At 40.1% G+C, this 15,305-nt stretch overlaps 1 protein-coding gene across 2 annotated transcripts in view; it reads left to right on the forward strand.

The window, feature by feature from the left end:
* NPSR1 (neuropeptide S receptor 1) overlaps positions 1-15,305 on the forward strand; it is a 151,347-nt gene that overhangs the window by 88,912 nt on the left and 47,130 nt on the right. The window contains exon 3 of one of the 2 annotated variants that reach the window (XM_047695132.1): positions 12,372-12,475. The exons of the other annotated variant lie outside the window; for it this stretch is intronic. Within the exon in view, the coding sequence (XP_047551088.1) occupies positions 12,372-12,475 (104 nt within the window). The remainder of the gene's footprint in view (positions 1-12,371; positions 12,476-15,305) is intronic. 2 annotated transcript variants of the gene reach the window in all.

Here is a 15,305-nt window from a genome sequence, read left to right on the forward strand (position 1 = left end):
GAGCAGGTGGCATGCATTCAAGGCCTCCCTTGTGACTTGCACTGACACGTGTGCTTTCTGTGCCTTGCTTAATTTAGTCCTCATAATGACCACAAGATGCAGAAATTATACTGTTGCCTTTTGGGGGACAGTTATGGTGATGGAAAGAGGTTACCTATAGATTATGCCTGACCTGACCTCTCCTGTTTATGGAGGTTAATCCTTGTCACATGCAGAAGTCTCATGTTGGTTCGCTGATAGTGTTCCTGCTTCTCTAAGATTCTGTGATTTTTCTGAGTGTCTGTGGTTATACTTCACCTTAGACTGAATGATTTCATCTAATTAGAATTCTTTGATTCAATTAGTAATACATAAACGTCCAATTTACGCTCCAGATTTCACTAAACCCAAAGTTGAATGCGAACTCTGAACAGTCACTAATTCTATTGATGTGTACACTGGCGAGCCTGGCACAGATACACTCATGCAAATGCTGCATTAAATGAACTAACACATGTTAAATAGCCCCATGCAACACCTGGCACAAAGGTCATCAGCCAAAATTTGTCTCTGCCCTCCTTACTGGCAAGATCAGACTCAGAGAGCTATTTTTTGGGAAAGGTGAGCATCACCTGGAAAGATGAGGCCAAGGCCTTACAAGATTCACTGGAACAAAGAAGCCTCTTCCAAGGGTCCAGTGCTCTGAAACCCAGCATGCTCTCTTGTTTCCAGACTGATCCCTGGATCTGCTTTCATCAGTCACCTACTAGGCGGGGCATGGCTTTGTTCCACTCTGCTATTCTAGGACCCAACGGTGGCCCAAATCCTCCAGCTTCCTTCTGACCCTGTGATTGGCTCCTGCTACCCCACTCTGCTTGCTTGATCCTATCTTCTGTCCTCTGAGCTTTGGCTCCATCCCCCAACCCCCGCCACTCCTGACTCATCACAGACAACTCCACTTTGCCTTAATATATGAAGCAGCAGTTCAGACTCTTCTAGGTAGCTCTGACCTTGAACACCTCACCTCGCTTTATAAGTGACCTCCCACTGGAGGAAGTCCTGGGGCATTTAGAAAGGTCTGGGCATTTGGAATTATCACACAGTCTGGGGATGTCACATTTCCTGCATTGCACAGCACAGTCTAGCCCAACAAAGATTTGCCCCATAAACAGTATCTCTGCCAACAAATAATGGTTCTAGCTCTGAACCATTCATCACAACTAGTATTTCTTTGTATCCTATTCTCTCGAGTACTGGCTTGATTGTATTCACCTTGTAAACCAATCAGTTAATTTAATCAACACTGTTTTCTTAGTGGATGCCAAATGTATTAAATTAACACAAATTAATGAACATGCACTGTAGAAAATAAGATAGACAGTCATTACTGTAGATCTAGTTAAACAAAGCCTGAAACTCCTATTTATCAATTTTTTTAGAAAACTATTTTCCAGAAAATTGGGTAGGAGTTTGGGACTGGGCTGGCAGCTAAGATCTTAGATTATGCAAAGAGGCAGCCTTTAAAGACTATCCCTAGACAATGAATGGTCATGTGTCCCTTCCTTCCCTACCTCTTGTAGCAAGTTGGGTTCTTTGGAAGACAGATGCTGAACAAAATAAGGCACGCAAAAATGGATAGCAAAATGTAACGTGTAAGAAAAGAAAAAGGAAAAAGCAAGATTGGGCAGGAGGACCCGTCAGAACATAATGGCAGTCTTACAGTTTCTGCTAGCTCATTCTAGGATTCTCATGCTAGATGGAAATAAATGACTAGACCCTTCTACCCACACCTTGCTCAGTCATTGGCAGGACTTGTACTACAAACAGTGTGATCTCAACTAGGAAGCTGAGGTAGGCCCTGAGAAGTCTAACAGTGGGAGGATGCCAGCAAACCACACTTCTCACAGCTGCACAGGAAGGTCTTTCTTCAAGAGGGATCTGAGCAGCCTATCTGTGTCTGCCTCACGTCCGTATGTATAAGCCTGTGCCCTTTTGCAGCAGGATGAAATGAGAACCAACTATTTCTTGTTGCAATCTCCTACTTGCATGCCAACCTGCTACAACTCAGCTGTCTTTGGGGAAGAACTGCAAAGAAAAAAGAAAAGACATTCAAAGAATTCATCTCTTAGATAACTTCAAATGGAACTCTTCTCTCCTTCACTTGCCCTTTTAAAAATCCAAGACCATTGATGGGATTGATGGAAGATCATTCTTACTAGCAAAACAAACTCTCATTAAAGGAGGAGACAAGTTGTCCATATCTTACATTTTTGTACTGCCATGTCTCAAGAAATTTCTCTGTAAAGAAGAGTAAGGAGGAGAAATAGTAGTCACTCGATGCTTTATTTTCGCTCACTTCAAGGAAACATATGCTTTTGCTGAACCTGATATTTACACATATGAGTATAAGAATTCTTCGCCATCCGGCAATAACCCATGACCCATGCTAGCCAATTGGCCTCATGTAATGGGATTCTTGTCTTCTGCACACAAAGGAAGCAGAGAATAGGTTTTAGGAGGATTGGGGTTCCATTAATTATATACATGATTTTTATTTGTTTAGTGGACCAATGGAAAAAGGGAGACACTAGTGGCATTTATGACTTATTAAGACTAGATGAAAACCTCGGAAAGAGCTTTCTGTGAAGAGAGTGGTCTAATGAGAATGGATGTAATGGTTATTTACCTAATTGAGCAATAATAACTGAGGTGCAGGCCACTTTCCCAGGATTAATAAAGAGCTGGGGAGTTGACAGTTTGGGCCATTAAGCTCAGCCAGTACTTAATCTTGGCAAAGGGCATGGTGCCAGGATCATATTAGTATTATAAAATGAGAATAAAACTTAGAGAAAGAACTTATTTTTTGAGAAATAATTTTAATTGGCAGTTAAGCACCTGACATCAGATTGGGCAATGCAAGTTTCATCATGAAACAAATTTTCACATAAAGTCTTCAAATCTTGTTCCAAAGAAAGGGGGGCGAAGAGAGAGACAATGATCCTTAGCAATATCAAAAACATTTTCATGCACAACCACAAGAAAACAATTATCACCTCCCTTGGTTTAAAAATAAAACAAACAATACTAAAGACATGGAGTTGAGCTGGAAGCATTGTATACCCTGGAGATTCCCTATCGACATTGCCATCCACAGTGTCCTCCAGGAAAACCAGGGCGCCTCTCCCGTAACACCATAGTTGAAGCTAAGACTTTGTCAAATATGTTGAAGTCTTCTTAAATTGTTTGTATTCAGTGGTCCCCTTATCCAGTGTGACAAATGTTCCCATGTTACTCACTTGTCAGGAAAATTACTCGGTTTGCTAAGTATTCATTATTCCCATAGTTCTGTTCTGGGTGGGAAAGTATGAACATCAGCCAAGAGCAAGTAGGAATCTAAGAAATGGTGCTTCTTCTTGTTCTCTATGTGAGGTGAATCTTACAAGATTGGCCTCAAATTTTTGAGGACTTTACAAATCTGTTTAGTTCGCCAACATTTCCTTCTTTATCTTGAAAGCACTGAGTGTCTTACAAGACACCTTGAAAAAGGACGAGGCTCTAAACATGAGTAAGGCACAGCCACTGCTAACCAGGAGCTTACAATCTAGCAGAGATCTCAGAGTCTAGAGCACTGTTCTAGAAATCTGCATAGGGATAGGGATGCCTGGGTGGCTCAGTCAGTTAAGCATCTGACTCTTGATTTCACTGTAGGTCATGATCTCAAGGACATGAGATCCAGCCTTGAGTTGGGATCTGCACTGGGCATGAAGCCTGCTTAAGTTTCTTTCTATCCCTTTCTTTCTTTCTCTCCTTCTCTTAAAAAAAAATTTTTTTTTTAATTTACAAAAAAAAAAAAAGAAAGAAAGAAAGAAAAAGGAAGGAAGGAAGGAAGGAAATAATCTGCTCAGGGATCAAAATTTCCAATCATTTCCCTCCTTCAATCTTGACTCTATAATCATTACCTCAATCTGCTCTAAAGGAGACAGTTAATGGGGTTGAGTCTTCTCTGTGAAACCACCTCTGCTGAAGCAGCTGATCCAACAACAGCGGGAACAATGTCATCATTCATTTCAAGGAAAGTTACCAAGTCCTTACCATATAATAAGATGTTAGGGTGCAAGACATGACAGTGCATAAATAAATAATCTTTATCCTCTCATAATACAGCAGAATCAGAGAGAAATACAAAGAATACATGTGTTAATGTGTTATAGGTATTTGATAGCAAGGCAGGGAGATGTCCAGAGAAGGCAATCAGCCAATCCTAGTAGTCAAAAAAGGCTTCAAAAAGAAGGTGACCCTGACTAAACCTGGAGGAGTTAGGATATCTACCTTTAGGTAGAGGTGCATAAAAAAACTACCAAGTCAAGGGGCAACATAAAGAAAGGGGCTGACAGAGTGAACAACCAGGACCACTAAAGGATTCCCATAGAAGGTCTCTTGGCTGCATCTTCTTCATGCCTTGATGGGCTAACCAACACTCTCCATTCTTCCTTCTAATACCCTGACTAACTAGCACCCATGACTAGCAGGATAGTCCCTAAAAAGTCATCCATTTCTGCTCCCACCTCTTGGTTTCTATGAGTCACAGGTGTTTGTTCCCAAACCAGCCTATGCCAGTTGTACTCATTATTAAAATGATATAATTAACATAAACTATGTTAAAGAGTTGTTGTTTCTGTGAAAATTAAATTGGATACTTTGGAAAGACTTGACTTTTTTTTCCTGAGTCACTAAAAGAAGCAATAGAATTAAGCACAGGGTATGTAACTATAAAAGAATGAAAGAGGATTATAAAAATCCCTACAATGAGATTCTGCCTCAAATTGCTTTGCTGGTATCTCAAGTTCTCACTCCAATTTAAAGAAAACAAAACTGGAAATCATAAAAGATGCATTATGGATATATTTTATGCAGACAAAAGCAAGATGATGCATAAAATCAAATAAAAGTCTTGGCCCTACATTAAAGAAATGATAAATGCATGCACATTAATGTTTTATATTCAAATGTTTTAAGATGGTTTTGTGTGTGTGCTTCCTTTTTTTAACCAACGTTGTGATCAATTAGCCAGCTGTCAGTATTAATGTGCTGGTTGAAAGGGTTTCTCTTATGGTATGAATTTACCATAGGACAAGAAAAGATCAGACCTAAGAGGCAGATAGGAAGGCTCCAAACACCACAATTTGTAGTTTATTCTGTAGATCAGGGGTTGGCAAGATATAGACCTCAGTCCAAATCCAGCCTGTAGCTTATTTTTATAAAGTATTATTGGGACACAGCTGTGTTCATTCAGATAAAGGGTTGTCTATGGCTGTTTCCACTACACAATGGTGGAGTTAAGGAGTTCTTACCAAGATGGTGTGCAGGTATACATGAAGGTTTAGTTTATGCCTTCAGGAAAGGCATGAAATCATGCTCTTCTGCTCAGTCACTTCTCTCAACAAACACCTTAGGCCACTGTGGGACCACATACTGTTGCCCCAGAACCCAGGGAAAGACATAAAGACAACCAGTAAGAAGGCCTCCAACTCTTGGGGATGAGGGCATAAAATGGCTGGCCCAAGATACTATACCAATTCCATTGAGAGTCACCCACCACTAGGGGAAGGGTATAAAAGTCTCTCCCACACAAGACCCACCACAGATCTAAGGCAGAAGTTCAAGTGCCATGGTGGGGAAGGAACTGGGACCCTGAGAAGCTCCCAAGCCCAAGACCCTGGTGCACAGGTTGATATAAGACAAAGGCTGAGTCAGACAAAGGAGAGGCTTCCGACCTCCAGCTTAGCGAGCCCTGCAACAAGCAGCAGCCATGTTCATGAACACAGGTGCAGAAGAAAGTAGAGACCGGAGCACTAAAACCCTCCCCACCCCATCTCCCACCCTGACAGTACCCCAAAAGGAATGTGAAGTGTAGGGGCTATGGATGATCATAGCAACAACATTGTTAACCAGTAGGAAGATGCAAAATGGAAACCATGACAAGAGACCACAACACACCTAGCCCGATGACTAAAATAAAACATACTGACCATACCAGGTGCTAACAAGGAGAGAATGTATCTCTCAGACATTTATTTTTGGTATGATCACTCTGGAAAACCGTCTGGTAGTTTCTCGTGAAGTTCAATGTATACTCATCTTGTGGCCCAATAGTCTTACTCTTGGGTATTTACCCTAGGGAAATGAAAACTTCCATTCACATAAAATCTTATACATGAATATTCATAGCAGCTTTGTCTGGAATTGCCAAAGACTGGGAACAAGCCAAATCTAGAGAGCTTATCCTCCTGTATTCTCAAGAGCCACCACACCTACTACGAACACCCAAGCCAGGACTTCTCCCTCTATCTCACACTTAAAACACCAAGTCCTCCTTATTTTACCTTATAAAGTATATCTCAGATCTGCACCCTTCTCTCCACCCTAATTTCTATTTGACATACAGCAGGTATCACTTATCTCTTTCCCATACTTTTGCATGGTTTCCTAACAAGCATAGTGCGATTTAGCGTTGGACCTCCCAAATAGATCCCTCAATGGTGACTAAAGAAATCTATTTGAAACAGGTGTTTGCCCCACTTCAACATTCAATAGCTCCCACAGTACACAGGAAAAAGGACAGCTCCTTTAACTGGCACACAAGACCCTAAAAGGACCAACTCTTGTCTTCCCAGCCCCATATCTTGACCTTGGAAGCTCCTACTTCAGACTTCAGCAATCACAAATTGATGTTGTTTCACACCATAACTGTTCACGCAGTCAGCCCTGCCTAGAATCAGTGTCTTTCACCTGGTTTCCCCCTGACCCATCCTTACTGACCCTTTAGGGTTCAGCTCAGCTGTGCCCTCATTCCTTTTTTTTTAAATTTATTTATTTATTTGACAGAGATCAAAAGTAGGCAGAAAGGCAGGCAGAGAGAGAGAGAGGGAGGAGGAAGAAGGCTCCCCACTGAGCAGAGAGCCTGATGTGGGACTTGATCCCAGGACCCCGAGATCATGACCTGAGCAGAAGGCAGAGGCTTAACCCACTGAGCCACCTAGATGCCCCTGTCCTCTCATTCTTGACTTCTTCCCACTCCACCCATATCTGTGCTCCAATGGGGAACCCACACTCAGATTTCTGAGAGACCATCAAAGAAGCCATAAAACCTGCAGTGAGCCTGTTTTGGGTTTTCTGAGTATTGCAGTTTCCTAGGATCTCTCACTGAAGAAATGGGGAGAAGCAGGAGTAATAGCATGGAAGTGATTAAGCCTTTGAAGTATACCCTTTGTTCCCAGGGTCCTGTTAATTACCATTTAAGAAAGGTTTATTTGTAATGTATTCAATTATTTAGGTAACTAAATAGCTTTTTACTGATCAGTTAGAGCAGCATTTGCTTAATAGCCACAAAGGCTGGGCCCGGGTTTCATTGATAGATCTGGGCTTATCTTAGACTGAGCTGGGGGGTGGAGGGAGTCTTACCAGAGTACATTATAATTGTTAATATAATCACTTAGATTTAGAGAAACATAAGTTTAGGGATTTCCCCCATTATTCTTTAAAGAATAAGTACAACAAAGGAGAAGAGCCAAGGAACTCCAATGTCCATTTTATTCATTCTTCCAGTAGATTCCTGAGAGGAAATGCTTCATGAGATTTCTACTGACAGGTTTCTACTCACAATTCCCAACACCCTGCTCAAATCTGACCTCCTCAGCACTTCTCTAACTACCCAGGACCGCTACAAGATTTCTCTAATCTCTGACATTTTTGCTGTAGTTCCCATGTGCTTTGCCAGTGGTCTAATGGTTATCTACAGAGAAACAAAAAGGAAGAGACAGAGGAGCATAAGACTGGGAGGGCCAAAACCATTTTGTTGTAGCCCCTGCGGTATGAATGGTCAAGGGAAGCTCCTAGAAAAGGGGACATGTCAGCTAGATATTGAAAGATAAATAAAAATTCAACAGACTGATATATGGAGTGAGGCAATTTCAAGAAGAGGGAAATCATATCTGAAAACACGAATGTGTGATCACTGGGGTCTTCAATATAAAAATGCCATGACGGTATCTGACAAGAGGTAGGCAAGGCCAGATCCTAGAAGGTTTTAGGTTAAGCTGGGCGCTATCCTGTTTATGGTGAAGATCCAGAAGAGGAAGACTTACCATCACAGTTCTCTAAAGGAATAAAGGCAAATTCTATGGGTGGTGGGGCCCTATAAACAGAGAGGGCAAAACAAAAATCAGGGCAGCCAGGATTGGGAATGAGGGGAATGGGAGGAAGAATCATGCCTTATACACTGAGGTCTCAGGACTATATGAGAACAGATAGAACAAGAATTAGAAAGGAAGATAAGAAAAGGAAAGGAAAGAAAAGAAAAGAGAAAAGAAAAAAAAAAAACACAGGCACTGTGGTAAAGACTGTGGACACAGTCATCCAAGTCTGGGTTACAAGCCTGGCTTTCCCTCTAATTTGTTATAAAACATTCAGAAAGATTCTAATCACATTTAGTTGCCAATCTATAAAACAGGGACTGTACCTCACAGTTTTTAGTTAGATTAAAAAGTCTTAAGATACTTTAAGTACTTAAAATATTAACAAGGATATAATGACTGCTTAGTAACATTCCTTAAGAGCACACTCAGTTGTATAGAAACCTGGATTAAGAGTAGTAATTCTTCAAACAGCGAAGTCAACTCTAGTTAGGTAAGATGTTACCATGAGGGACAGCTGGGTGACAGGTATGTGAAAACTCTGTGCCATTTCTGCAACTTCTCATGAGCCTTTAATGATCTCTAAATACAAGTTTAATTTTTACAAAGCCATAAATGCTTTTGACAAACCACAGTGACAATTTATTGGATAAATATTCTCTGAGAACCTATATATATCCTACGTACTCTGGATGATGGTTTCCCTTCGGTTCTCATTCTCCAGGGTTCACAGATATCATTTACCAAGTGACAGTGTCATTTCAGTTTTCATTACCCCTCTTTTTTTAAAAAAGATTTTATTTATTTATTTGACACAGAGAGAGAGAGAGCATAAGCAGGCAGAGTGGCAGGCAGAGGTAGAGAGAGAAGCAGGCTCCCTGCCGAGCAAGGAGTCCAATGCGGGACTCGATCCCAGGACCCTGGGATCATGACCTGAGCCAAAGGCAGCCATTTAACCGACTGAGCCACCCAGGGTGTCCCTTCATTACTGCTCTTAAACAGAAACACAGCAATAAAAATAAACTATTGGAGGGACGCCTGGGTGGCTCAGTTGGTTAAGCAGCTGCCTTCGGCTCAGGTCATGATCCCAGTGTCCTGGGATCGAGTCCCACATCGGGCTCCTTGCTTGGTGGGGAGCCTGCTTCTTCCTCTGCCTCTGCCTGCCATTCTGTCTGCCTGTGCTCGCTCGCTCTCCTCTCTCTCTGACAAATAAATTAAAAAAATAAAAATAAAAATAAACTATTGGAAATGGAATTATGAGTGGCCTCCTATAAAACTGGAGTTTCTTTTGCTGTTTAGCTGTTCAGCTGAGAGCCTGAATCCAACCAAACGCATACCCTTTACTTCTAAAGTTCTGCCCAGTCCTCTGAGTAGAGTTGCACAGAAACCACAGTCCTCTCCCATAAAGGCTAGTAGTGAATCTCAACAAAGGCAGGATTTGAATTTTGATCTGAACAATTTACTAGAGGGTACAGTTCATTTGTCATCCAAGACAGAGTTGATACTAGCGTTGTCTTTGTGCCACCTGAAGCCAGGTGCATGTCTCCATGACAAGAATAAAGATTCAATTTCAGTCCCTATCACCCTCCCACCACAGCAGGACAGGACACCCAAGAGCCTGAATAATCTGCCAGACTCTTCACTGAGGGCATGCTGCAGTATACCTGGCATCCCTAGCCCCATTCACTAATTACTGCTGTCAGTCATAACTTGAGAAGTAAATTGCCTGTGTTCTACCCATACTCTTCCCTTTCTTCATTTTATCAACCCAGCTTTGCTGAGATCACAACCAATGACTTTGGCCACAGTGGTGACTTCTCATCTTGACTGCTGGTCCCTGCACAAAGGAGTCCTTGTGGCAGCAGCCATCACTTTTAGTTCAAAGGGACCCTTGCTATGTCCCGTGGCAAGTTTGCACTTCCTTTTGGGACTAGGACCTCCAGCCTGCAGAGTAGAGAGGTACACAAAGTGTCCCAGGGGTTCTTTGGGAGTAATGTCTCATGAAGCCATTCCTGTCTCTAACCCTTGGTTATCAAATGTATGTCTGCCTCCTATTAGTAAACACAGCATGATAAAGAAAGCCCTGATTTTTTGCATACACAGCATTTTGAAGGATGGTATTCCATCCTTTCAGAGTGCCATTAGGTTGGCACTTTATCTATGCCTTTATGAGACCACCCCAGGGCTCCAAGAAGACAGCTGCTGCTGGAGGGTATACTATATAATATAAACTGAGGATTCTATGATCAGTGGTTCAAGCCTATATCTGCTTCACTATGAAATGGGTCTCCTGATCAGATATTATGTTGTTTGGCATGCTGTTCCAATTGAGCAATCAGAAATCCTCTAGGGATTGGTGAATGGTGCTGACTACAACTCAGAGGTCAGGGAAGCAAGCTCATACCCAGAATAGGTATACCCTGGGAAGATGGAGAGCTTTCCCTTGCAGTATTGAAAGGATCCAGCGTAGTCAACTTTTGACAAGGTAGCAAATTGGTCTTCTTAAGAAATAGTGCCATATTGAGGCTCAGTGTTGGTCTCCGTTGTTGGTAATTCCAAGACAGTCAAATACAACAATAGCTAAATTGACAATGATAAGGGGTAATTCATCATGTTGTCCAAATATGTAGTCTTACTGTCTGCCACTATTACGAGGAGCCTAATATGGAGTTATTCCAACTACCAAGTATGTCAATACAAATTAAACCCCCAGGGATGTGGGAAGTGAACAATGAAAGGTCTGCAGATCTAGTGAACCATTCTACTTCAACTAGGATTCTATTTGTTACCTGGCCCCATGAGATTCCATGCTTGTAGTGGGGCCATAATGACACGTCAGTTTGCCAAGTGTCAGGTCAACATAGACCCTGTGTCTAATAGTCCTCAAAACGTCTGTATATTCTTCTTTCCCCAGTGCACAGCCATTCAGATAAAAATGGCCATAGGTCCCTTTGGGGAAGGACTAGGAGAATTATTACAGTTCATACTTACTATAGTTCTACAAGACCTGGCTTTATCACCCCCTCTCCTCTCATCCACTCTGCCTTACAGTAGGAGGCCACCACTGAGCTTCTTTGTAATGCTGGTTCCTCTCACCATTACTTTCTTCAGGAATGGTGTGTCTTCTGAGCCCTTTCATGCAACATCATTCTCTGGTGGATCTTCTTGCTTCCCATAATATGTCCATTACACCATGGCCTTTTTGTTCTTTTTTTATACTGTCTGCCAGGGCAACTCAGACATTTCCATTTTGCCTAAGAAGGACCAACACTTCCTCCAGACTTCTAAGTTACTCTACCAAAGAGTTTGTCTTGCCTCTTGGGTCCTTGATAGAGTGTTATATCCCATTTCCAAGAAAGTGACCCTAAGTCGGTGAATTCTGGCCTGTCCTAAGTCCCATCCCTGTCCAACAATCAGCAGAGAATCCCTCCAGCACTGTTTTGAGAAAGATTTTGAATCACATGATCAATTAGTGATAGCGGTCATGGAGAGGTGAGAGGGAGCTTTAAGACATATAGTATACTTTCGCATTTCTGATGTAAACATCTGCTCAACTTACAACCTGTAAGTATAGAAATGAGTAAGGACAACCACAGGAGCATAAAGTCTCTGACCTTGGTCTCAAATCTTGGCCTCAGTTCCTCTGTAGTTTAATCAATGAAGTTAATTAAAGTGATAGATCATGCACTTGACTTTTTCTAGGGACTGGTGTTGAAGGGGGAAAGGAGAAGGAAGAAAAGGAACGTGGGGTGGGGGTTGAGGGGAGTTGTTGATGATAGGGAGGTAACAAGATGTCAACACTGTAAAGTAACAGATAGAAGAAGGGGGACTTTGAGGGACTTCTTGAAGATAAATAATTTCCTTTTCTCAATTTTGTCCTTATTGATCTTCACACAGTCCTTGTTTGGGTAGAGATCTAAACCCCCTTAAAACTCCTCTTCTGGGACTTAAAATGTCAACTGTGTGATTACCAAAGTCATTTTAGTCATTAGCAAAATCCTTCCAAGGTGGCTCCATCTAAGTGGTAACAAGCTCCAATAAGTAAAGTCAATGGACTCCTGTCTTGCTTTACTTTTCCTTAATGGCCATCTGATAAACTGGGGCAGGAGAGGGGGAAATCTCCCCAGGAATTCATTTCTACTGTGGCAAGGCTGGAAATTTGAAAGAGATTCAAATTAACCACTTGTGTGTTTTTGTTAGACTCCTTCACAGGTCTGATAAACATCTTGACAGACATCATTTGGCGATTCACCAGAGACTTTCTGGCACCTGATCTCGTCTGCCGAGTGGTCCGTTATTTGCAGGTATGTCGCGCCTTACAAACGTGATGAAACAAACTGACACCAAGATTGGGTCTTGGATTCTTCATAAAGAAAATAATATAGAACCCAGCACTTCTACCCAATAAACTTCTCGCTTTCTTCCAGTTGGAAAGACAAGAATAATTTGTAAGATTTTTGGTTTTTTGCTAAAATAATAAACATACAAATAAAACATAAGTAGCATTAGTAAGAATATAAGTGTTCAGATTTCAAGTATTAAGTAAAATTTTGGAGTCAACATGAAGGTCTTTGACATACTCTGGCTGTCTTGGTCCATTCAGGCTGCTGTAACAAAAATTCCACACAATAGGTAGCTTAGAAACAACAAATATTTATTTCTCACACTTCTGGAGGCTGGACGTTCAAGATCACTGTGCCAGAAATTGTCAGACCAAGTGCCTTCTTCCAGGTTGCAGACTCCAGATTATGGCACATGGCAGAAGGAGCAAGGGAGCTCTATGGAGCCTCTTTTGTAAGAGCACTAATCCCATTCATGAGGGCTCCACTCTCATAACCTAATCATCTCCCAACAGCCTCACCCCCTAACACCAACACAATAGACATTAAGATTCTAACATGTGAATTTTGGAAGGACACAAACATTCAGAGTATATGTAGCACTGTCTAAACAATCTTCAGAAAATTTATCAGTTTTCTTTTCTTTCTTTCCTTTTTTTTTTTTTTTTTTACCAATTTCCCCCACTCAAATTAACACAACACCGGCTACTGTTCTTTTTGAAAAACGTTGACAGATTGTTAGAAAGTAGGTATTATCTCTGGTTACTTTAACTTGTATTTCTTGTATTACCACCGAAATTGGACTTTTTAAAATATCTACTGGCATTTGAATTTCTTCTTCTTCAAATTATCTGTTATTCCTTTTCTATTTTTTTATAACTGAGATACTTGTTTTCTTTCTCAGTTATTGATAGTATCTATTTTCAGATTAAAGACATTTACACTTTGCCTGTTGAATATGCTTCAATGTAAAAATTATAAATGCAAATATATATATACATAAAATATATGGTATAAAATATTACATATGTATCATGTACATATATTAGTAATATATTATATATGTATATAATATGGATTAAGGCACATCAACTAATTATAGAAAGAATGAACTGTTTCATAACTGGTATTAGGATTGAGGTGCTGTTTCAGAGCTGTTACAATTATTTTCCATTAATATATTTCTATTTTTATGCCCATACTTCAGGTCTAAATTTCTGTAGCTTTATAAAGCACAATGCATTTTTGGAAAACCTTATCCTACAAGATTCCATTTGTTAGTAGAGTTTTGTAGAATCTTTGAACTATATTCATCCATGATTTTAATTTGTTCTATCATTTTTAGACCTTGGAAATGGAGTTACTTCATCTCCAGAGAATGGACAGAGAATAGTTACAATTAAAAATCTTTTGTGCTCTGAACATAATCTTGAAAGTTTAGTAGATGTGAAAGAGCCCTGATTACTATCTGGAACTGGTATTTTTTCAGGGATAATTTTTTAAAACATATTTTAATTTATTATTTAAAAAATTTGCTTCCTTTTAGGTAGATGTTATCAATTGCTTATTCTAGCAATTGCTGAGAAATAAATTATGCCAGTTCTCAGTGTTAGAAGCAGGGATATGGTTGAGCTAAATAGCTATCAGTTGAAATAAACTAAACTATCAATCAAATTGACCTAATTGGCATTTATACAACACTTCATCCAACAAAACAGAATGCTTATTCTTATCAAAATCACAGGGAACATTCACCAAGAGAAATTACATACCACCATAAAACACACTTTAACAATGTAAAAGAGTGGAAATAGCACAAAGTATGCTCTCAGACCCAACGAGAATTAAACTAAAAATGTATAACAGAAAGATAGCTGGCCAATCTCAATGTTTTTGGAGATGAAACAACATGCTTCTAAGTAACATGTGGGTCAAAAAAATGAAAATATAATTTATCATAATTTGTAGGACAGTAAAAACAGTGCTTTTGAAGAAACATAGCATTTAATTTCTTGTATTAGAAAAGAAAAAAAGATCTAAAATTAATAACAAAGCTTCCCCCTTAGGAAACCAGAAAAAGCAGACCAATGTAAACCTAAAGCAAGCAGAATGTTTTAAATGATAAAAGTTAGAACAAAATACTAAATGAAAACAGTAATTCAATGGTGAAAAATCAATGAAACTATAAACTGGTTCTTCAAAGAGATAATAAAACTGATAAACTTCTTGCCAGGCCAAAGAAGAGTAGAAAAGCGATGACACAAATTACTAATATCAAAAATGAAAGAGGGGTCATTATTACTGATCTGGTAGATAATAAAATGATAATAAAGGAATTTATGAAATACAAGTTTGATAAATTACTTGAAATGGACCAAATCTTTGAAAGACACAATCTGCCAAAACTCACACAAGGAAAACTAGATGACCTGAGTAGGTCTATATCTATGAAACAGATTGAATTGATAATTTATAATCTTCTAAGAAAGAAAGCACCAGGTCCGAATGGGTTTACCGGTGAATTCTACCAAACATTAAAGGAAGAAATTATACTAACTAGTTTCTTTTTTTTTTTTTAAGATTTTATTTATTTATGAGAGTGAGAGAGTACATGAGTTGGAAAGGGGTAGGGAGAAGGGCAAGGGGAGAGGGAGCAGCAAACATGCTCCTGAGGAGAGTCTGATGTAGGGCTCAATCCTAGGACCTTGGGATCATGGCCTGAGCTGAAGGCAGACCTATAACCTACAGAGCCATCCAGGATCCTCTACTAATAAGTTTCTAACTTTTCTAGAAC

The sequence above is a fragment of the Lutra lutra genome, chromosome 11 (assembly GCF_902655055.1).
Source record: "Lutra lutra chromosome 11, mLutLut1.2, whole genome shotgun sequence".
Classification (NCBI taxonomy): domain Eukaryota; kingdom Metazoa; phylum Chordata; class Mammalia; order Carnivora; family Mustelidae; genus Lutra; species Lutra lutra.